We start from the raw sequence: 23,132 nt of genomic DNA on the forward strand, positions 1-23,132 counted from the left end.
TCAGATGGCACAGGATATAATTGCTTAAAACGTTTTAAAAGGAGTAAATGAATTACCCAAATTATTCCATTCCCTGGAAATTACTTCAGAAATAGCATCAGGGACAGGAAACACTTCTGGAATAACTACAGGAGATTTAAAAAACCTTATTTAAACGTTTAGTTTTAGTATCAAGAGGACCAGAATCCTCTATTTCTAATGCAATTAATACTTCTTTAAATAAAGAACGAATAAATTCCATCTTGAACAAATACAAAGATTTATCAGCATCAACCTCTGAGACAGAAACCTCTGAACCAGAAGAACCATTATCAGTATCAGAATGATGATGTTCATTTAAAAATTCATCTGAAAAAAGAGAAGTTTTAAAAGACTTTTATGTATACTAGAAGGAGAAATAACAGACATAGCCTTCTTAATGGATTCAGAAACAAAATCTCTTATGTTATCAGGAACACTCTGAGTATTAGATGTTGACGGAACAGCAACAGGTAATGTAACAGTACTAAAGGAAATTTTATCTGCATTAACAAGTTTGTCATAACATTTAATACAAACAACAGCTGAAGGAACAGATACCAAAAGTGATACACTTAGCTTTGGTAGCTCCAGCACCGGGCAGCGATTTTCCTGAAGTATCTTCTGACTCAGTTGCAACGTGGAACATCTTGCAATATGTAATAGAAAAAACAACATATAAAGCAAAATTGATCAAATTCCTTAAATGACAGTTTCAGGAATGGGAAAAAAATGCCAGTGAACAAGCTTCTAGCAACCAGAAGCAATAAATAATGAGACTTAAATAATGTGGAGACAAAAGTGACGCCCATATTTTTTTAGCGCCAAATAAGACGCCCACATTATTTGGCGCCTAAATGCTTTTGGCGCCAAAAATGACGCCACATCCGGAACGCCGACACTTTTGACGCAAAAGAACGTCAAAAATGACGCAACTTCCGGCGACACGTATGACGCCGGAAACAGAAAAAATTTTGCGCCAAAAAAGTCCGCGCCAAGAATGACGCAATAAAATGAAGCATTTTCAGCCCCCGCGAGCTTAACAGCCCACAGGGAAAAAGTCAAATTTTTTAAGGTAAGAAAAAATGATTGATTCAAATGCATTATCCCAAATATGAAACTGACTGTCTGAAAAATAAGGAATGTTGAACATCCTGAGTCAAGGCAAATAAATGTTTGAATACATATATTTAGAACTTTATAAAAAAAGCGCCCAACCATAGCTTAGAGTGTCACAGAAAATAAGACTTACTTACCCCAGGACACTCATCTACATGTTTGTAGAAAGCCAAACCAGTACTGAAACGAGAATCAGTAGAGGAAATGGTAAATATAAGAGTATATCGTCGATCTGAAAAGGGAGGTAAGAGATGAATCTCTACGACCGATAACAGAGAACCTATGAAATAGACCCCGTAGAAGGAGATCACTGCATTCAATAGGCAATACTCTCTTCACATCCCTCTGACATTCACTGCACGCTGAGAGGAAAACCGGGCTCCAACTTGCTGCGGAGCGCATATCAACGTAGAATCTAGCACAAACTTACTTTGTAAAAACTGATTTGTGGGTGTGGTGAGGGGTGTATTTATAGGCATTTTAAGGTTTGGGAAACTTTGCCCCTCCTGGTAGGAATGTATATCCCATACGTCACTAGCTCATGGACTCTTGCTAATTACATGAAAGAAAAAGGTTTTGAACAAAAGAAAATAGGCAGTTTATACATAATTATCCGTAGGCCGAAGCTCATTGGGTGATTAGAAAACCTCCCGCCTCTCTAGTGGTGAACAATGTCACAAGCATAAAAGTGATTTTTACTGATTTAAAAAAAGATGTTGTTTTTTTTTTAAAAGGTAAAAACAAAATGTAAATTAAATTATTTAAAGCAATAGTAAGTTAAAATGTTTAAGTACAATTTACTTTCATTATTTGTTTTGTCCCCCTTTCCTACACATTTTAAAAACTGGGTTTTCCAAATTCTGCAAGAACTGAAAGCATTGACTCCAAACGTTACAAGCCTAGTGCCGCTTAATTCTACACAAACACTGTAGAACCATCTAGTAACTTATTTATAACTGTTCCTAACTGTCCTCAGCAGAGGAAATAAAAGTATTTGTTAACTATTACTTTATGGAAACTAGTTTTTTTTTTTTTACTGAACTGCCAAACGGTCACGGTCACAGTAGAAGGTTGTTAGATTTATCTCAATACAGTAGTCCAGAAATGTTACTTCTGTATCCGAGGACATTCCTTGTTTTCTATGGACTTGTTTCTGGGGTACCCAGAGCAGTAGCAAGAAATACTCCAGAACTTGCCCTTTCATTATTGTTTTGCTGTGATGCAGTTAATGTAAAGATTCAATGTATCGCACAGTTCTACCCTTAAAGGGACATAAAACCCACATATTTTTTTCATGACTTAGAAAGATTTTAAACAACTTTCCACTTTATTTCTATTATCTAATTTGCTTTATCCTCTTGATATCCTTTGATGAAAAGCATAGCTAAATAGGCTCAGTAGCTGCTGATTGGTAGCTGCACATAGATGTCTTGTTTGATTGGCTCGCCCATGTGCATTGCTATTTCTTCAAAAAGGATACCTAAAGAATGAAGCATATTAGACAATAGAAGTAAATTGGAATGTTTTTTAATATTGTATTCTCTACCCCACTGGTTTTCAAACCTGTCCTCAGACCTCCCTAACAGGTGACATTTTGAGGATATCTGAACTGGAGCACAGGTGAAATAAAAAGCTGCTTATTAAACATGACGATCTATAGCTCTGCGCTCTAGTGAGACGATCTATAGCTCTGCGCTCTGGCGAGACGATCTAGAGCTCTGCGCTCTGGCGAGACGATCTATAGCTCTGCGCTCTGGCGAGACGATCTATAGCTCTGCGCTCTGGCGAGACGATCTATAGCTCTGCGCTCTGGCGAGACGATCTATAGCTCTGCGCTCTGGCGAGACGATCTATAGCTCTGCGCTCTGGCGAGAAGATCTATAGCTCTGCGCTCTGGCGAGACGATCTATAGCTCTGCGCTCTGGCGAGACGATCTATAGCTCTGCGCTCTGGCGAGACGATCTATAGCTCTGCGCTCTGGCGAGACGATCTATAGCTCTGCGCTCTGGCGAGACGATCTATAGCTCTGCGCTCTGGCGAGACGATCTATAGCTCTGCGCTCTGGCGAGACGATCTATAGCTCTGCGCTCTGGCGAGACGATCTATAGCTCTGCGCTCTGGCGAGACGATCTATAGCTCTGCGCTCTGGCGAGACGATCTATAGCTCTGCGCTCTGGCGAGACGATCTATAGCTCTGCGCTCTGGCGAGACGATCTATAGCTCTGCGCTCTGGCGAGACGATCTATAGCTCTGCGCTCTGGCGAGACGATCTATAGCTCTGCGCTCTGGCGAGACGATCTATAGCTCTGCGCTCAAGCGAGACGATCTATAGCTCTGCGCTCAAGCGAGACGATCTATAGCTCTGCCCTCTAGTGAGACGATCTATAGCTCTGCCCTCTAGTGAGACGATCTATAGCTCTGCGCTCTAGTGAGACGATCTATAGCTCTGCGCTCTGGCGAGACGATCTATAGCTCTGCGCTCTGGCGAGACGATCTAGAGCTCTGCGCTCTGGCGAGACGATCTATAGCTCTGCGCTCTGGCGAGACGATCTAGAGCTCTGCGCTCTGGCGAGACGATCTATAGCTCTGCGCTCTGGCGAGACGATCTAGAGCTCTGCGCTCTGGCGAGACGATCTAGAGCTCTGTGTTCTGGCGAGACGGTCTATAGCTCTGCGCTCTGGCGAGACGATCTAGAGCTCTGCGCTCTGGCGAGATGATCTAGAGCTCTGCGCTCTGGCGAGACGATCTAGAACTCTGCGCTCTGGCGAGACGATCTATAGCTCTGCGCTCTGGCGAGACGATCTATAGCTCTGCGCTCTGGCGAGACGATCTATAGCTCTGCGCTCTGGCGAGACGATCTATAGCTCTGCGCTCTGGCGAGACGATCTATAGCTCTGCGCTCTGGCGAGACGATCTATAGCTCTGCGCTCTGGCGAGACGATCTATAGCTCTGCGCTCTGGCGAGACGATCTATAGCTCTGCGCTCTGGCGAGACGATCTATAGCTCTGCGCTCTGGCGAGACGATCTATAGCTCTGCGCTCTGGCGAGACGATCTATAGCTCTGCGCTCTGGCGAGACGATCTATAGCTCTGCGCTCTGGCGAGACGATCTATAGCTCTGCGCTCTGGCGAGACGATCTATAGCTCTGCGCTCTGGCGAGACGATCTATAGCTCTGCGCTCTGGCGAGACGATCTATAGCTCTGCGCTCTGGCGAGACGATCTATAGCTCTGCGCTCTGGCGAGACGATCTATAGCTCTGCGCTCTGGCGAGACGATCTATAGCTCTGCGCTCTGGCGAGACGATCTATAGCTCTGCGCTCTGGCGAGACGATCTATAGCTCTGCGCTCTGGCGAGACGATCTATAGCTCTGCACTCTGGCGAGACGATCTATAGCTCTGCGCTCTGGCGAGACGATCTATAGCTCTGCGCTCAAGCGAGACGATCTATAGCTCTGCGCTCAAGCGAGACGATCTATAGCTCTGCCCTCTAGTGAGACGATCTATAGCTCTGCCCTCTAGTGAGACGATCTATAGCTCTGCGCTCTAGTGAGACGATCTATAGCTCTGCCCTCTAGTGAGACGATCTATAGCTCTGCGCTCTAGTGAGACGATCTATAGCTCTGCGCTCTAGTGAGACGATCTATAGCTCTGCGCTCTGGTGAGACGATCTATAGCTCTGCGCTCTGGCGAGACGATCTAGAGCTTTGTGTTCTGGTGAGACGGTCTATAGCTCTACGCTCTAGTGAGACGATCTATAGCTCTGCGCTCTGGCAAGACGATCTAGAGCTCTGTGTACTGGTGAGACGGTCTAGAGCTCTGCTCTCTGGCGAGACGGTCTAGAGCTCTGTGTTCTGGTGAGACGATCTAGAGCTCTGTGTTCTGGTGAGACGGTCTAGAGCTCTGTGTTCTGGTGAGACGGTCTAGAGCTCTGTGTTCTGGTGAGACGGTCTAGAGCTCTGTGTTCTGGTGAGACGGTCTAGAGCTCTGCTCTCTGGCGAGACGGTCTAGAGCTCTGTGTTCTGGTGAGACGATCTAGAGCTCTGTGTTCTGGTGAGACGGTCTAGAGCTCTGTGTTCTGGTGAGACGGTCTAGAGCTCTGTGTTCTGGTGAGACGGTCTAGAGCTCTGTGTTCTGGTGAGACGGTCTAGAGCTCTGTGTTCTGGTGAGACGGTCTAGAGCTCTGCTCTCTGGCAAGACGGTCTAGAGCTCTGCGCTCTGGTGAGACGATCTATAGCTCTACGCTCTAGTGAGACGATGTATAGCTCTGCGCTCTGGCGAGACGATCTAGAGCTCTGTGTTCTGGTGAGACAGTCTAGAGCTCTGCTCTCTGGCGAGACGGTTTAGAGCTCAGCTCTCTAGTGAGAAGATCTAGAGCTCTGCTCTCTGGCGAGGCGGCCTAGAGCTCTGTGTTCTAGTGAGAAGATATAGACCTCTGCTCTCTGGCGAGAAGATCTATAACTCTGCGCTCTGGTGAGACGATCTATAACTTTGCGCTCTGGCGAGAAGATCATAGCTCTGCGCTCTGGCGAGACGATCTATAACTTTGCGCTCTGGCGAGACGATCTATAACTTTGCGCTCTGGCGAGACGATCTATAACTCTGCGCTCTGGCGAGAAGATCTAGAGCTCTGCGCTCTGGCGAGAAGATCTAGAGCTCTGCGCTCTGGCGAGAAGATCTAGAGCTCTGCACCCTGGCAAGACGATCTAGAGCTCTGCGCCCTGGCGAGACGATCTATAACTCTGCGCTCTGGCAAGACGATCTAGAGCTCTGCGCTCTGGCGAGACAATCTAGAACTCTGGCAAAACTATATAGAGCCCTGCGTTCTGGTGAGACGATTTAAAGCTCAGGGCCCTGGTGAGACGATCTAGAGCTCTGCGCTCTGGCGAGACAATCTAGAACTCTGGCAAAACTATATAGAGCTCTGCGCTCTGGTGAGACGATATAAAGCTCAGGGCCCTGGTGAGACGATCTAGAGCTCTGCGCTCTGGCGAGACAATCTAGAACTCTGGCAAAACTATATAGAGCTCTGCGCTCTGGTGAGACGATATAAAGCTCAGGGCCCTGGTGAGACGATCTAGAGCTCTGCCCTCTGGCGTATTGATCTGCAGCTCTACGCAAAGTGATAAAAAGTAAAACTGGATTTTAAAATAAATTCCTGAAAATAGAGAAATATAAATTATAGGAATTTGTCACATTCTGGGATATGCACAACTGCCTCTCTTTATGTTTAACTTAATGTGCTGCAGTTGGGGGTACTTAGGGCAAAAAGAAATGCCTGTAGGGATGTAGGGGTTTAGAGACACTGATCTAGGGAAAACAAATCTCTGGTCTGGTGCAAAAGGTTTCCTGTACAGCGCAATCCCTCATGGAATGTTAGAAACGCACATTTTAGCCGTTTATTTCACCTACATTACAATATAATGCTCAATTGCTTTTTGTGAGTGATTTTTTTTTTACATGCCAGCAAGTTTTTGATAATCACGACCTTAGTATTCCTATAGCAACAACATTTAAGATTCTATTCTTACGTTGTTAAAGGGACACTGAACCCACATTTTTTCTTTTGTGATTCAATTAGAGCATGACATTTTAAGCAACTTTCTCATTTACTCCTATTTTCAATTTTTCTTCGTTTTCTTGCTATCTTTATTTGAAAAAGAAGGCATCTAAGCTAAGGAGCCAGCCAATTTTTGGTTCAGTACACTGGACAGAACTTGTTTATTGGTGGGTGAATGTATCCACCAATCGGCAAGAGCAACCCAGGTTGTTCACCAAAAATGGTCCGGCTTCTAAACTTACATTCTTGCTTTTCAAATAAAGATATCAAGAGAATGAAGAAAATTTGATAATAGGAGTAAATTAGGAAGTTGCTTAAAATTGCATGCTCTATCTGAATCACAAAAGAAAACATTTGGGTTCAGTGTCCCTTTAAGTATTTAAAAATAGATTATTATTTTTTACTTCTATGCAAATAATGAAGAGAAAAAAACTCAGAAATAAAATATCACACAATAGAATATTAGCTGAATTTGAAAACAACACAAAATAAAACGGTTATAATTCATTTTAGGGTCATTCCATATCAAATATACAAATGCATGTTGTATCGCCATTTTTTATTTCTTTCTGATATTGGGTAGTGATTTCTATCACCCTTCTTGAGCAAAACCCCAAATTTTTAGATTTTTTACAAAAGGTTCTACTAAGATATAGGTAATGACTTGGTGCAAGGGTTACATAAACATGTTGCAAGGGCATTTTTAGATTTTTTACAAAAGGTTCTTCTGAGATATAGGTAATGACTTGGTGCAAGGGTTACATAAACATGTTGCAAGGGCATTTTTAGATTGCCTATAACTGTTTTTCTATAAGAGCTATACAGCTCAACACAGTGTCTTTGGAAAGCTCATTACCTGTTCTTTTTAATGTTATATTTAAGTTCTGTGATTTGTTGAGTTTTCGTTACTCTATGGCGTTGCTACTCCAAGTGGTACAAAATTTATAGGGCTTAGAATATGGCGAACATGATGACAGCTTTTGTTAATAACAGACCATGAAAACATTGCAGTTTTTCTTCGTTGTCTTTACTTACCCCCTGTATAGTGCTGCAGAACGTGCTAACTTACTACAAATAAACACAATTATAATTACCGCTTCTTCACTTTGTCTCCCTAATGAGGCCAAAAAACATAATTTATGTAGGAACTTACCTGATAAATTCATTTCTTTCATATTGGCAAGAGTCCATGAGCTAGTGACGTATGGGATATACATTCCTACCAGGAGGGGCAAAGTTTCCCAAACCCCAAAATGCCTATAAATACACCCCTCACCACACCCACAATTCAGTTTAACTAAAAGCCAAGTAGTGGGGTGATAAAGAAAGGAGTAAAAAGCATCAACAAAGGAATTTGGAAATATTTGTGCTTTATACAAAAAATCATAACCGCCATAAAAAGGGGGTGGGTCTCATGGACTCTTGCCAATATGAAAGAAATTAATTTATCAGGTAAGTTCTTACATAAATTATGTTTTCTTTCATGTAATTGGCAAGAGTCCATGAGCTAGTGACGCATGGGATAGTAATACCCAAGATGTGGAACTCCACAGAAGAGTCACTAGAGAGGGAGGGATAAAATAATAACAGCCATTTTCCACTGAAAAAAATTAATCAACAACCCAAAATATAATTTTATTCTCATAATGAAAAGGAAAAACTTAAACATAAGCAGAGGAATCAAACGGAAACAGCTGCCTGAAGAACTTTTCTACCAAAAACTGCTTTCAAAGAAGCAAATACATCAAAACAGTAGAATTTAGTAAATGTATGCAAAGAAGACCAAGTTGCTGCTTTGCAAATCTGATCAACTGAAGCTTCATTCTTAAAAGCCCACGAAGTGGAAACTGATCTAGTAGAATGCGCTGTAATTCTCTGAGGCGGGGCCTGACCCGACTCCAAATAAGCTGAATGAAACAAAAGCTGTAACCACAAAGCTAAGGAAACGGCAGAAGCCTTCTGACCTTTCCTAGAACCAGAAAAGATAACAAATAGACTAGAAGTCTTCCTGAAATCTTTAGTAGCTTCAACATAATATTTCAGAGCTCTCACCACATCCAAAGAATGTAAAGATCTCTCCAAAGAATTCTTAGGATTAGGACACAAAGAAGGGACAACAATTTCTCTACTAATGTTGTTAGAATTCACAACCTTAGGTAGAAATTTAAATGAAGTCCACAAAACCAATTAAGACTCCAAGGAGGAGAGATTGATTTAATAACAGGCTTGATACGGACCAAAGCCTGTACAAAACAGTGAATATCAGGAAGCTTAGCAATCTTTCTGTGAAATAAAACAGAAAGAGCAGAGTTCAGTTGAACGGACATAACCCCAAATTATTCTTAAATGATTCAGATAGCGCATGCAGTTTTAAACAACTCTTCAATTTACTTCTATCATCTTATTTGCTTTGCTCTCTTGCTATCCTTTGTTGAAAAGCATACCTAGATAAGCTCAGGAGCAGCAATAGACTGCTGGGAGCAAACTGCTGATTGGTAGCTACACATATATGCCTCTTGTCATTGGCTCAACCAATGTAGGGCAATACTGATCGGGCAACGAAGAATACCAAGAGAAGGAAGCTAATCTGATAATAGAAGTAAACTTGTTTATAATTGCTGCTCTAATAGGTAAAACGTCCCTCCCTCTCCCGCTGGAGCATTGTACAGACCCACGTGTGCAACCTGTGAAACCTTAGCCATGCGCACAATGCATTGTACAGACCCACGTGTGCAACCTGTGAAACCTTAGCCATGCGCACAATGCATTGTACAGACCCACGTGTGCAACCTGTGAAACCTTAGCCATGCGCACAATGCATTGTACAGACCCACGTGTGCAACCTGTGAAACCTTAGCCATGCGCACAATGCATTGTACAGACCCACGTGTGCAACCTGTGAAACCTTAGCCATGCGCACAATGCATTGTACAGACCCACGTGTGCAACGAAAATTATCAATCCTAGGATTGATGGATTGTACACCTATATAGCACTCATTCCCTAATCGATAGTGGCAAAAATTGGACAAGATCTGTGTCTCCTGGGAGGAGAGTGTGCGTGGGGATGTTATTAAAATATAACCTTTATTGGTAATTTTTAAAATACAAGGCAACAAACACGATTGACATACATACTTTATTAAAAACACAGGCTTGGGTCTTTGAAAGTTTTATCCGTTATTCACGGAATACATTATGTGGTTATGGTGTATATTAGAAATTACTTGAGTTTCAAGTCTCAGTAATTGTATAATATTTTAATATACTTAGAGCTTACATTTAGTGGAGCTGTTTTGTTATGATATTTACTCTAATATTATATATGTGGTCTGTGACTCACCGTTGAATTCAAATTATAATATTAGGGGTATTAACGTAAATATCCCATAGTATCACCAAAGTTTGTTATTAATGCTTATAGTATTGCATTGAATATGTGTCTTAGTGAGACAATAACAGATTTCCTTGTAGTTGTATTCTTTGTGTTATATATAGGTACATATATCTTAGTATAATATTATTGGAAATACATGCAGAATGCTGTTTTGAATAGCCTCCTAGCTATATAGAGACAAAAAGTACTGTCTGTATGGAGTATAGTAACACTGGTCAGTGAGTTAACACATTAACCCCTGTAAGGTCTTTTATTCGTATATTTATCAATACTTATGTATACAGGAGCATTATGCTTGTACCGCTGTGCAGAGATTGGTTATGTTGCTAAAATTCCATTGAATTTTTAAGGTTGATAATATGTACTATAATTGTTGTAATAGCAACAAATTTAAGTAACATTGTAACTTTATTGGATTGTTAATGTGTTTATCTACAAGGGGAATGTTACTCCCATTAAATATATAAAGGCATTGCTTGGCGGGCTTGGATCTTTAATAATATTGGTAACACGCTTCCAATATAAGTTCACAAGAGAGAGTTTTATAATGATATTCTCACCATTTGTTATTCTAATAATTAATGTTGAAATCTTACAATGTAGGAGTTATGGCAATCATATGAGTATGTTGTAGTGCTACAATAAAGTAGCTGCTCTTGGTGACTTCACTACGCTCTTAGTTTATATCAAATATTGCTTAGTAATAGTAACTAGTTGAATCGTATTGTCCACTTAGGCATAGAAAGTTGTTAGCGGTATTGTGACGAGAATTCACTGAGTATTTGCGGTATTATCTGTATAATTAAATCTCCATATTAATAACCGCTTGCTGAATCCACGCTATAGATACTGGTTAGATTTAAGATAATTCACTGAGTATTTGCGATATTATATCAATGTTTGATGCATCACATTAATAACCGCTTACGATATTTGCACTCCTTGCGATAATATATCTGTATTAGATGTACCACCTTACTAACCGCTTACTAAATCCAAAGCTGTAAATGCCGGTTTGGCTTAAGGTGCTTCACTAAGTATTTGCGGTGTTATATGTGTATTCAAAGCTCCATATTAGTAACCGCTCGCTGATTCTAAGCTTCTAATGTCGGTTAGACTTAAGATATTACTACTGAGTTAACCTCATTTTCGAGTAAGTTTACTTAATATTGTGCACAACCACAATAGTTATATATAATAAAGACCTCTGTTCCTGCTTATTAAAAAATGCTGACTGGCATTCTACAAACAATTCCCTAACATGTTTCGCCACTTACGTGGCTTTTTTTTTGAACCTGTGAAACCTTAGCCATGCGCACAATGCATTGTACAGACACACATGTGCAACCTGTGAAACCTTAGCCATGCGCACAATGCATTGTACAGACACACATGTGCAACCTGTGAAACCTTAGCCATGCGCACAATGCATTGTACAGACCCACGTGTGCAACCTGTGAAACCTTAGCCATGCGCACAATGCATTGTACAGACCCACGTGTGCAACCTGTGAAACCTTAGCCATGCGCACAATGCATTGTACAGACCCACGTGTGCAACCTGTGAAACCTTAGCCATGCGCACAATGCATTGTACAGACACACATGTGCAACCTGTGAAACCTTAGCCACGCGCACAATGCATTGTACAGACCCACGTGTGCAACCTGTGAAACCTTAGCCATGCGCACAATGCATTGTACAGACACACATTTGCAACCTGTGAAACCTTAGCCACGCGCACAATGCATTGTACAGACCCTCTGTACAATGCGTTCGACTCTCTCTGACTTGGTGGTTAGATCACCATCGTATAGATCAAGGGGCCTCTTTTGTTCGTCCAACCTGGACTGTGATCACAACAGATGCAAGTCTTTCAGGTTGGAGAACTGTCTGGGATCTCTGACAGCACATGGGGTTTGGAAATCTCAAGAGGCGAGGTTACCAATCAATATTTTAGAACTCCCTGCTATTTTCAGGGCTCTTCCGTTTTGGCCTCTGTTGAAGAGAGAACCGTTCATTTGTTTTCAGACAGACAATATCACAACTGTGGCATATGTCAATCAGGGTGGGACTCACAGTCTTTCAGAAATAGATCTGATGGCTTCCCATCTAAACAAGAAGCTACCCAGGTACCTGTCCAGGTCCAGGGATCCTCAGGCGGAAGCGGCGGATGCGTTTCCTTGGTGTTACCAACCTGCTTATATTTTCACACCTCTAGTTCTTCTTCCAAGAGTGATCTCCAAAATCATCATGGAACAATCGTTTGTGTTGCTGGTAGCTCCAGCATGCCCTCACAGGTTTTGGTATGTGGATCTTGTTAGGATGTCCAATTGCCAACCTTGGCCACTTCCATTAAAGTGAATGTAAAGTCAGCCTTCGATCTAAACAGCTCTGTAACAGTTATCACGAAAAAACTAGAGTTTCATTCATCAAATTTAAAGATTTCAAATGGATACCTTTTAATTTCATTATTTTCCATCAATTTACGGCTAAATCATCCTCCTCCCGGCATTCGCGCTCCGTTGCTGTCCTTTTTGATGGACGTCTTAATAGCCAATAATGGCTCTAACCACGGGGAGACCCACCCTCTTATCATGACGTAATACATCCTTATTGCGCATGCGTTCGTCCTCGGTGCAGAGCTAATCTATTGTAAGCTTGTGCACATTTCGCGCATGCGCAATAGTAGTAAACACGGCGTAGCAATAGATTATTATACGGAGTCCTGTCATTTCCTCTGTATTGTCAAGCTTGGATTAGTGGATCTGAAAGGGCTCCGTATATAGGTTAGATTTTTTTATTTGTCTTATCTATGTGACAACTATGTTTAGCGTAAACAGGAGTAACGCATGCGCAATGTGAAATAGACACGGGAGCGCGCAGTGCCTATACGTAAACAGCGGATGGGACCGCTGTTTACGTAATATGGAGGAAAATTAGGAAACAGTGAGTGGGAGGAGCGGGTAAGTGAACGAGCGATATTCAATATATAACCTAAAAAAGAAAATAAACATTTTATTAAAAAGTTCTTGTAGCGATATGCTTAATCGGATGATTCTAGACCAAACTATATTAGACAAACATAAAAAATTTACATTCACTTTAAGGCCAGACCTTCTGTCTCAAGGTCCGTTTTTCCAACAGGATTTCAAATCATTAAATTTGAAGGTATGGAAATTGAACGCCTAGTGTTTAGTCATAGAGGTTTATCTGACTTAGTGATTAATATTATGTTACAGGCTCGTAAATCTGTTTCTAGGAAGATTTATTATCGAGTTTGGAAGACTTATATTTCATGGTGTTCTCATAAATTCTCCTGGCATTCTTTTAGAATTCCTAGGATTTTACAGTTTCTTCAGGATGGTTTGGATAAGGGTTTGTCTGCAAGTTCCTTGAAGGGACAAATTGTAATGCTCGTGGGATACTCCTCTATCAGACTGGCCAGTAGTCTTGTTATCCCGGCGTCGAGCAGGAATGATAGGGAAAATCCCAGAGCAGAGTAGGTTTGCCAGATGAGATAAATGGCACGAACCACAGGCAGGAGAGTCCTTGTCGGCAACAGACAGGAAAGCAGAGACAAATCACTAGGGTGGTCAGGAAGGCAGGGTTCGGCAACAATAAGGCAGTCCAGGGGTAAACACTAGGATGGTCAGGCAGGCAGGGTTCGGCAACAGTAAGGCAGTCCAGCAGATAAGGGTTAAAGAGGCAGAGTGGTCAGACAAGCAAAGTTCAGCAGCAGTATCAATCCAGCATACGAATCAGTAACACTCAGGGGAACAGTAAGTAACACCTATACTTGGGCAGTGATAGGTAGGACTGAAGTTACAGGATTCGCGCCACAGGAGATCCAGACCGGCATCTACAGGAGGAAGCATGCGGCGATGACATCACCGCCGCACGCAGAGAGGAGCCGACTCCCCCTAGACAACAAGCAAACAGCAGACGCTGCGTCCCTAGCAACAGCTAGAGCGGCGTGACTTCATTTTCTTGGCATCCTTTGCTGAAAAGCATATCTAGGCAGGATCAGGAGCAGCTATGCACTATTGCCGATTGGTGAATACACAAACTTCTTGTCACTATCTTGCCTGATGTGTTCAGCTAGCTCCCGGTAGTGTATTGCTGCTCTGGAGTTCAGTTTGCAGGGGATATTAGATAATTTTCTTTTTGCGCATGTATGCCCCTCTTAATTAATAAAATATATCTTTAGCTTTAGAACAATTTATTGTTATCTCATTCTCATTGTTCCTTAATAGAACATTAAGGAGACATAACTATACAAAAGCGCTATGCTCATTTTATTATTACACTATTTCATGTCTATAAGGTTTAAACGCATAGGTAATGTACACTCAGGAGTGGAAATGCCCTTCTGCTCCTGAGCTGGACTCAGCAAGTGAGCCAATAAGTAGCAGCATATGTGCATAGCCGCAAATCACCAGCTGTGTCAAGCTCAGGAGAGGAAGCGTATTGCCAATCTGGAGTGTACTTTACCTATGTGTTTAAACTCCACAAAAGATTAGTTGGTTACAAATGCACAGCAAGGAAAACATTTATAGATGGGGGGGGGTAAATGTCAGGTTAACCCCTTAATGACAACTGATGTACCAGGTACGTCATGCTTTAACAAGCAGTTAATGACTATAGACGTACCTGGTACGTCAGTTGTCTAACAGAATGCTGGAAGCGATTGCGATCGCTTCCAGCAGCTCTGAGGATATTGCAGTGATGCCTCGATATGGAGGCATCCTGCAATACACCTTTACAAGCCTCCGATGCAGAGAGAGCCCTCTCTGCACCAGAGCATTGTTGGTGGGTGGGTGGGAGCAAAGCAGGGAGGCGGGTGGGCCGCCTGTAATGGGCCTGTGATGTGGAGGGGGCAGGATCGGAGGAGGGAGTGTCAGGGGGCAGGGGCGCGCGTGTGCACAGGGGGTGGGAGCGGGTGGGAACCACTACACTACAGAAAAATTGAATAAAACATTGGGAGAAAAGGAGTGGAATTTTTATTTATAAAACAATCAAAGGGTTCTGGGAGTGGGGGGGGGGAAGCTACACTACAGAAAATGGCAAACAAATAATGAAAGCATATTTTTTTTTACTAAACTGGGTACTGGCAGACAGCTGCCAGTACCCAAGATGGCGCCCATTAAGCTAGAGGGGGAGGATTAGAGAACTGTTTGATGGGGGATCCGTGAGGTTGGGGGCTAAAGGGGGATTCTACACAGCAGCATATGTAAATATGCTATAAAAAAAACAAAACAAAAAAACAAATATACCTTTTATTTTAGTACTGGCAGACTTTCTGCCAGTACTTAAGATGGCGGGAACAATTGTGGGGTGGGGGAGGGAAGAGAGCTGTTTGGGAGGGATCAGGGGGTCTCATGTTTCAGGTGGGAGGCTGATCTCTACACTAAAGCTAAAATTAACCCTGCAAGCTCCCTACAAGATACCTAATTAACCCCTTTACTGCTAGCCATAATACACATGTGATACGCATCGGCATTTAGCGGCCTTCTAATTATCAAAAAGCAGCGCCAAAGCCATATATGTCTCCTATTTCTGAACAAAGGGGATCCCAGAGAAGCAATTACAAACATTTGTGCCATAACTGCACAAGCTGTTTGTAAATAATATCAGTGAGAAACCTAAAATTGTGAAAAATGTTAAGTTTTTTTTTTTATTTGAACGTATTTGGCGGTGAAATGGTGGCATGAAATATACCAAAATGGGCCTAGATCAATACTTTGGGTTGTTTACTACACTACACTAAAGCTAAAATTAACTCTACAAGCTCCCTAATTAACCCCTTCACTGCTGGGCATAATACACGTATGTGCGCAGTGGCATTTAGCGGCCTTCTAATTACAAAAGCAACTCCAAAGCCATATAAGTCTGCTATTTCTGAACAAAGGGGATCCCAGAGAAGCATTTACAACCATTTATGCCATAATTGCACAAGCTGTTTGTAAATGATTTCAGTGAGAAACCGAAAGTTTGTGAAAAAATATGTGAAAAAGTGAACGATTTTTTGTATTTGATCGCATTTGGCGGTGAAATGGTGGCATGAAATATACCAAAATGGGCCTAGATCAATACTTTGGGCTGTCTTCTAAAAAAAAAATATATACATGTCAAGGGATATTTAGGTATTCCTGACAGATATCAGGGTCCCAATGTAACTAGCGCTCATTTTGAAAAAAAGTGGTTTGGAATTAGAAAGTGCTACTTGTATTTATTGCCCTATAACTTGCAAAAAAAGCAAAGAAGATGTAAACATTGGGTATTTCTAAACTCAGGACAAAATTTAGAAACTATTTAGCATGGATGTTTTTTGGTGGTTGCAGATGTGTAACAGATTTTGGGGCTAAAAGTTAGAAAAAGTGTTTTTTTCATTTTTTCCTCATATTTTATAATTTTTTTTATAGTAAATTATAAGATATGATGAAAATAATGGTATCTTTAGAAAGTCCATTTAATGGCGAGAAAAACGGTATATAATATGTGTGGGTACAGTAAATGAGTAAGAGGAAAATTACAGCTAAACACAAACACTGCAGAAATGTAAAAATAGCCCTGGTCCCAAACGGACAGAAAATGGAAAAGTACTGTTGTCATTAAGGGGTTAAAGGGACACTAAACCCATTTTTTTTTCCTTCACGATTTAGATAGAACAGCAATTTTACGCAACTTTCTAATTTACTCCTATTATCAAATTTTCTTCCTTCTCTTGCTATCTTTATTTAAAAAGCAGGAATTTAAAGGGACAGTAAAGGCAAAATTAAACTTTCATGATTCAGATACAGCAGCAATTTTAAACAACTCTCCAATGTACTTCTCTTATCAAATTTGCTTTGTTCTCTTGGTATCTTTTATTGAAGAGTAAAACTCATAAGAGCTCAGGAGTGTGCACGTGTCTTTAGTACTCCATGGCAGCAGTGTTTTACAACATTGTATCACAAAACTACAAATAATGTCTCAAAACCACTGCTGCCATAGATTACTAAAGACACGTGCACACTCCTGAGCTCTTATGAGCCTACCTAGTTTTACTCTTCAGTAAAAGATACCAAAAGAACAATGCAAATTTGATAAGAGAAGTACATTGGAGAGTTGTTTAAAATTGCTGCTGTATCTGAATCATGAAAGTTTAATTTTGCCTTTACTGTCCCTTTAAAGCTTAGGAGCCAGCCCATGTTAGGTTCAACACCCTGGATAGTGCTTGCTTATTGGTGGCTACATTTAGCAAACCAAAAAGCAAGCATAAACCAGGTTCTGAGCCAAAAACAGGCCAGCTATTAGGCTTTACTTTCCTGCTTTTTAAATAACTTACTGACATGATGATTTTGGCAGTTGGCACCTGTAATTACAGTGAGTGATCCCCGTCCCTGAGATGTCCCTGAATGCTGTGTTACATATAGTTTTATTTAGCTACTCTGTAGCTGAGCTCAGGTTTGGCTGCCATCCCAGAGAATGCTGGGAGTCATGCATGTGACTGCAGTGAAAAGATAACTTTTACTTAGCAACAGCTACAAATTATATATATATATATATATACAAACATGGGATGCTGAATGGGTTAATGTAAATGCAGGGGTCTGTTGAGAACCGCTGCGAGTGTGACCTGTTATTTGAATCAGTGTACTGTTATCTAAATGATTCATTAGAGTTACAGTACACTGAGTCATTTACATACAGCACTGCAGGAAACGAATCTGCGGCTCTACAGTTCACCTACTGAACATGAGGTAGAGCCTCTACCTCATGTTCAGTAGGTGAAGTGGTGAATCAGTTCATGAACCGGTTCAGTTAATCGAACCGTCCGAAATGAACCGGTTCACCCAAAAGAACCGAACTGCACATCACTAGTTTGATAGGGTTAGTGTCAGGGGTGGACTGGCTAAAGGGCATGTTGGCAGTTGCCCCCAGATCCCCATCATTACTGAAATCATTGAAGACAAACCAGACATGTTGTTCGGGCAGTTAATAGTTTGTATTTTACTGAGCCCAATTGCAGTGTAGCCCATTGTTACTATGTTCACCAGCACCGCTGCAGCTTTTTCTGACTGGCCCACAATTGGGAACTACAATTCTCTGCACACCACTGCTATAGTGTAGCCTTCAGTGAGGTATTGTGACTAGGGGAAGCTTACTCTTTAATACTGGCAGTATGGTTATAGAGGTAGCAATACCTGCTGACTGCTGGTTTACTCTTTACTCAAAAATCAAATACAGAATATCAGAATTGCCAGTTGTACTTGCCCCCTGGGCCAGTCCTTTAGGGTTTTTGCAGTGGGGTTGTGATTGGGATTGTTGCATTTTAGGGATTTAACACAGCATGGGACTTGGAAGGTTAATAGTGCATGAGGCAGTCGAGAATGAAATAATGTTTTTTTTAATTAATTTTTTCCACTAGCGCAATCCACCTTTGTATATTAATCACACAAATATCGTAAGACACAGAACGATAAACCAATTACTTTTTATTTTCAGAGAAGAGTAGAAACTGTATGGATTTCGCATAAACAATATTCATTCATGTTCCATTCCTAATTCATTTATGTGTTTAACCTCCACAAATAATTTAGACTCATAAATAAAGTATCACTTGAAAGTTGCAGCATTGCAGTTCCCAAGAAGAGAATAACCAGTGATTGGCGCTTTGTGCAACTGCTGCCCCTGAACAGTTGTATTCTACTTTACATACATGTTTGCATGGGGTTAAACACAAAGGGCCAGATTACAAGTGGAGTGCTAATTAATGATCCCGTTTGAGCGTTAACTTTGCTATAAGTAAGTTTTTTGCGCTCACTGGGTTGCACTCGTGTTATGAGTTGAAAGTAAACTATTTACGCTAACCTGAGGAGCGCAAAAAGCTGTACTTAGAATATCACATGCATGTTCACTCATTCCCCATAGAAAAAAAGTGGGGGGAAAAACACCCAACTCCCGCGCAAACCAGATTACAGAATCTCATGTGCGCTAACCCAGCAGGAAAATATGAATATATCACATTCCAATGTTCTTCATACAGAAGAATATGTTCTTTTTCTTCATAAATACATATTTCTATATATATCTGATGGTATTTTTTTACAATATATATATATCTATATCTATTACATGGTTTCATCTACTTAACTGCAAAGTGATCCTATGCACTTATATATATATATATATATATATATATATATAAGTGTACATATGTATTTATGTGTTTATATGTGTACATATGTCAGTAAATAAATATATACACATTTAAATACATATATACACATATAAATACATAAATACATATGTACACTTATATAGACAATATATATATATATATATATATATATATATATATCTATATATATATATATACATACATACATACATACATGTACATAGTTAGACATGTATATGTATATATCTATATGTTAAAGATAGCAAAAGAATGAAGAGTAAATTATAAAGATGCTTAAAACTGCTGCTCTATCTGAATCATAAAAGAATAAATGTGGGTTTAGTGTCCCTTTAAAGCTGTTTTTTAACTAACCGGAAGCGCATGTTTGTGCGCAAGTCAAGCTCTATTGCCGGACAGTGGGGCACCACATGAGGATAATTACAGGAACTATTTTTTTTAAATGTCTGTTGTACAATTTTAAAACTTCCTTTAGATGCAACAAAAGAAAAAAAAACTTAACCCCTTAATGACCACAGCACTTTTCCATTTTCTGTCCGTTTGGGACCAAGGCTATTTTTACATTTCTGCTGTGTTTGTGTTTAGCTGTAATTTTCCTCTTATTCATTTACTGTACCCACACATATTATATACTCATTACTGTACCCACACATATTATATACTCATTACTGTACTCACACATATTATATACTCATTACTGTACCCACACATATTATATACTCATTACTGTACCCACACATATTATATACTCATTACTGTACTCACACATATTATATACTCATTACTGTACCCACACATATTATATACTCATGTACTGTACCCACACATATTATATACTGTTTATATACTCATTACTGTACCCACACATATTATATACTGTTTATATACTCATTACTGTACCCACACATATTATATACTCATTACTGTACCCACACATATTATATACTCATTACTATACCCACACATATTATATATAGTTTTTCTCGCCATTAAATGGACTTTCTAAAGATACCATTATTTTCATCATATCGTATCATTTACTATAAAAAAAATATAAAATATGAGGAAAAAATGGAAAAAACACTTTTTCTAACTTTGACCCCCAAAATCTGTTACACATCTACAACCACCAAAAAACACCCATGCTAAATAGTTTCTAAATTTTGTCCTGAGTTTAGAAATACCCAATGTTTACATGTTCTTTGCTTTTTTTTGTAAGTTATAGGGCAATAAGTACAAGTAGCACTTTGCTATTTCTAAATCATTATTTTTCAAAATTAGCGCTAGTTACATTAGAACACTAATATCTTTCAGGAATACCTGAATATCCCTTGACATGTACATATATTTTTTTAGTAGACATCCCAAAGTATTCTTCTAGGCCCATTTTGGTATATTTCATGCCATCATTTCGCCGCCAAATACGATTAAATACAAAAAATCGTTCACTTTTTCACTAATTTTTTCACAAACTTTTGGTTTCTCACTGAAATTATTTACAAACAGCTTGTGCAATTATAGCTTAAATGGTTGTAAATTCTTCTCTGGGATCCCTTTGTTCAGAAATAGCAGACATATATGGCTTTGGCGTTGCTTTTTAGCAATTAGAAGGCTGCTAAATGCCACTGCGCACTACATGTGTATTATGCCCAGCAGTGAAGGGGTTAATTAGGGAGCATGTAGGGAGCTTTTAGAGGCAATTTTAGCTTTAGTGTAGTGTAGTAGACAACCCCAAGTATTGATCTAGGCCAATTTTGGTATATTTCATGCCATCATTTCACCGCCAAATGCGATCAAATAAAAAAAAACGTTCCCTATTTCACAAACTTTTTCACAAACTTTAGGTTTCTCACTGAAATTATTTACAAACAGCTTGTGCAATTATGGCACAAATAGTTGTAAATGCTTCTCTGGGATCCCCTTTGTTCAGAAATAGCAGACATATATGGCTTTGGCGTTGCTTTTTGGTAATTAGAAGGCCCCCAAATGCCGCTGCGCATCACACGTGTATTATGGCTAGCAGTGATGGGGTTAATTATGTAGCTTGTAGGGAGCTTGCAGGGTTAATTTTACCTTTAGTGTAGAGCTCAGCCTCCCACCTGAAACATCAGACCCCCTGATCCCTCCCAAACAGCTCTCTTCCCTCCACCACCCCACAATTGTCCCCGCCATCTTAAGTACTGGCAGAAACTCTGCCAGTACTAAAATAAAAGCTATATTTGGGCTTTTTTGGGGGGTTTCTTAGCATATTTACATATGCTGCTGTGTAGGATCCCCCCTTAGCCCCCAACCTCACTGATCCCCCACCAAACAGCTCTCTAACCCTCCCCCTCTGCCTTAATGGGCGCCATCTTGGGTACTGGCAGCTGTCTGCCAGTACCCAGTTTAGTAAAAAAAGTATGTTTGATTTATTTAATTGCCCTTTTCTGTAGTGCAGCTCCCCCCCCCCAGACCAACCCCCCACCCCTTCCAGATCCCTTAGATGATTATTTAAAAAAAAAAAAAAATTAACTTTTATTAAACTTTGTTTTTCTGCAGTGTAGCGGTTCGTTCCCGCCCCGTGCACGCTCCCACCCGCCGCCCCCCGTGCGCGCTCCCGCCTGTCCCGCCCCCGATCCCGCCCCCCTCCACTTCACTCAGCACATCGATGGCCGCCCACCCGCCTCCCAGACTTGCTCCCACCCACCAACGATACCGGCCACCGATGTCCGGTGCAGAGAGGGCCACAGAGTGGCTCTCTCTGCATCGGATGGCCAAGGGGGTTATTGCAGGATGCCTCGATATCGAGGCATCACTGCAATAACCGGAAAGCAGCTGGAAGCGAGCAGGATCGCTTCCAGCTGCTTTCCAGACCAAGGACATACGCCACACGTCCTCGTCATTAACTGTATTTTTTTGAGGACGTGTGGCATACGTCCTTGGTCGTTAAGGGGTTAATGTTCCTTTAATTAGTTTTTATAAATTTCATATAATCTGTTCCACCCACATCAGTAGGACGTTACCTGGAAATCTCTGCTGTTTATTGTAATCCTCTGAGCAGGGCACCTTGTAAAACCTACGATCCAGAACATCTGATTGGGCAGCCAGAACCTCTGTCACCTCTGGATCTCCGTTTATATCACTCCATAGAAAAAAACACGTAGAGAATCCCGCCGTCATACACAGAATGCCCCACGTTAGCGGAGACCTCCATGATGGGATGCGAGTTCGCTTCTTCTTAATGCTGCGGAGAAACAGAATGGCAGATGATGTGCGTGATTGTGTAAAATATGCAAGTTACACATAGCAAGATGTGCAAGATATATACTTCTTCTACTGAAATCATCCTATTTAAAATTATATATATATATATATATATATATATATATATATATATATATATATATATATATATATATATATATATATATATATATATATATATATATATATATATATGATATAAAAAGTATACACACCCCTGTTAAAATGTCAGGTTTCTGTGATGTAAAAAAAATGAGACAAATATAAATCATTTCAGAACTTTTTCCACCTTTAATGTGACCTATAAACTGTACAACTCAATTGAAAAACAAACAAATATTTTAGGTGGAGGGAAGAAAACAAAAAAAACTAAAATAATGTGGTTGCATAAGTGTGCACACTTATAACTGGGGATGTAGCTGTGTTCAGAATTAAGCAATCACATTCAAAATCATGTTAAATAGGAGCCAACATACACCTGCCATCATTTAAAGTGCCTCTGATTAACCCCAAATAAAGTTCAGCTGCTCTAGTTGGTCTTTCCTGAAATTTTCTTAGTCGCATCCCATAGCAAAAGCCATGGTCCACAGAGAGCTTCCAAAGCATCAGAGGGA

The 23,132-nt window shown here is 40.6% G+C and overlaps 1 protein-coding gene across 1 annotated transcript in view; it reads right to left on the reverse strand.

Moving 5' to 3' along the window:
- OGFOD3 (2-oxoglutarate and iron dependent oxygenase domain containing 3) overlaps positions 1-23,132 on the reverse strand; it is a gene marked incomplete in the record, with an annotated part of 739,577 nt that overhangs the window by 699,302 nt on the left and 17,143 nt on the right. The window contains 1 exon segment of the mRNA XM_053709794.1: positions 22,278-22,498. Within this exon segment, the coding sequence (XP_053565769.1) occupies positions 22,278-22,498 (221 nt within the window).

Source organism: Bombina bombina, chromosome 1 (assembly GCF_027579735.1).
Source record: "Bombina bombina isolate aBomBom1 chromosome 1, aBomBom1.pri, whole genome shotgun sequence".
Classification (NCBI taxonomy): domain Eukaryota; kingdom Metazoa; phylum Chordata; class Amphibia; order Anura; family Bombinatoridae; genus Bombina; species Bombina bombina.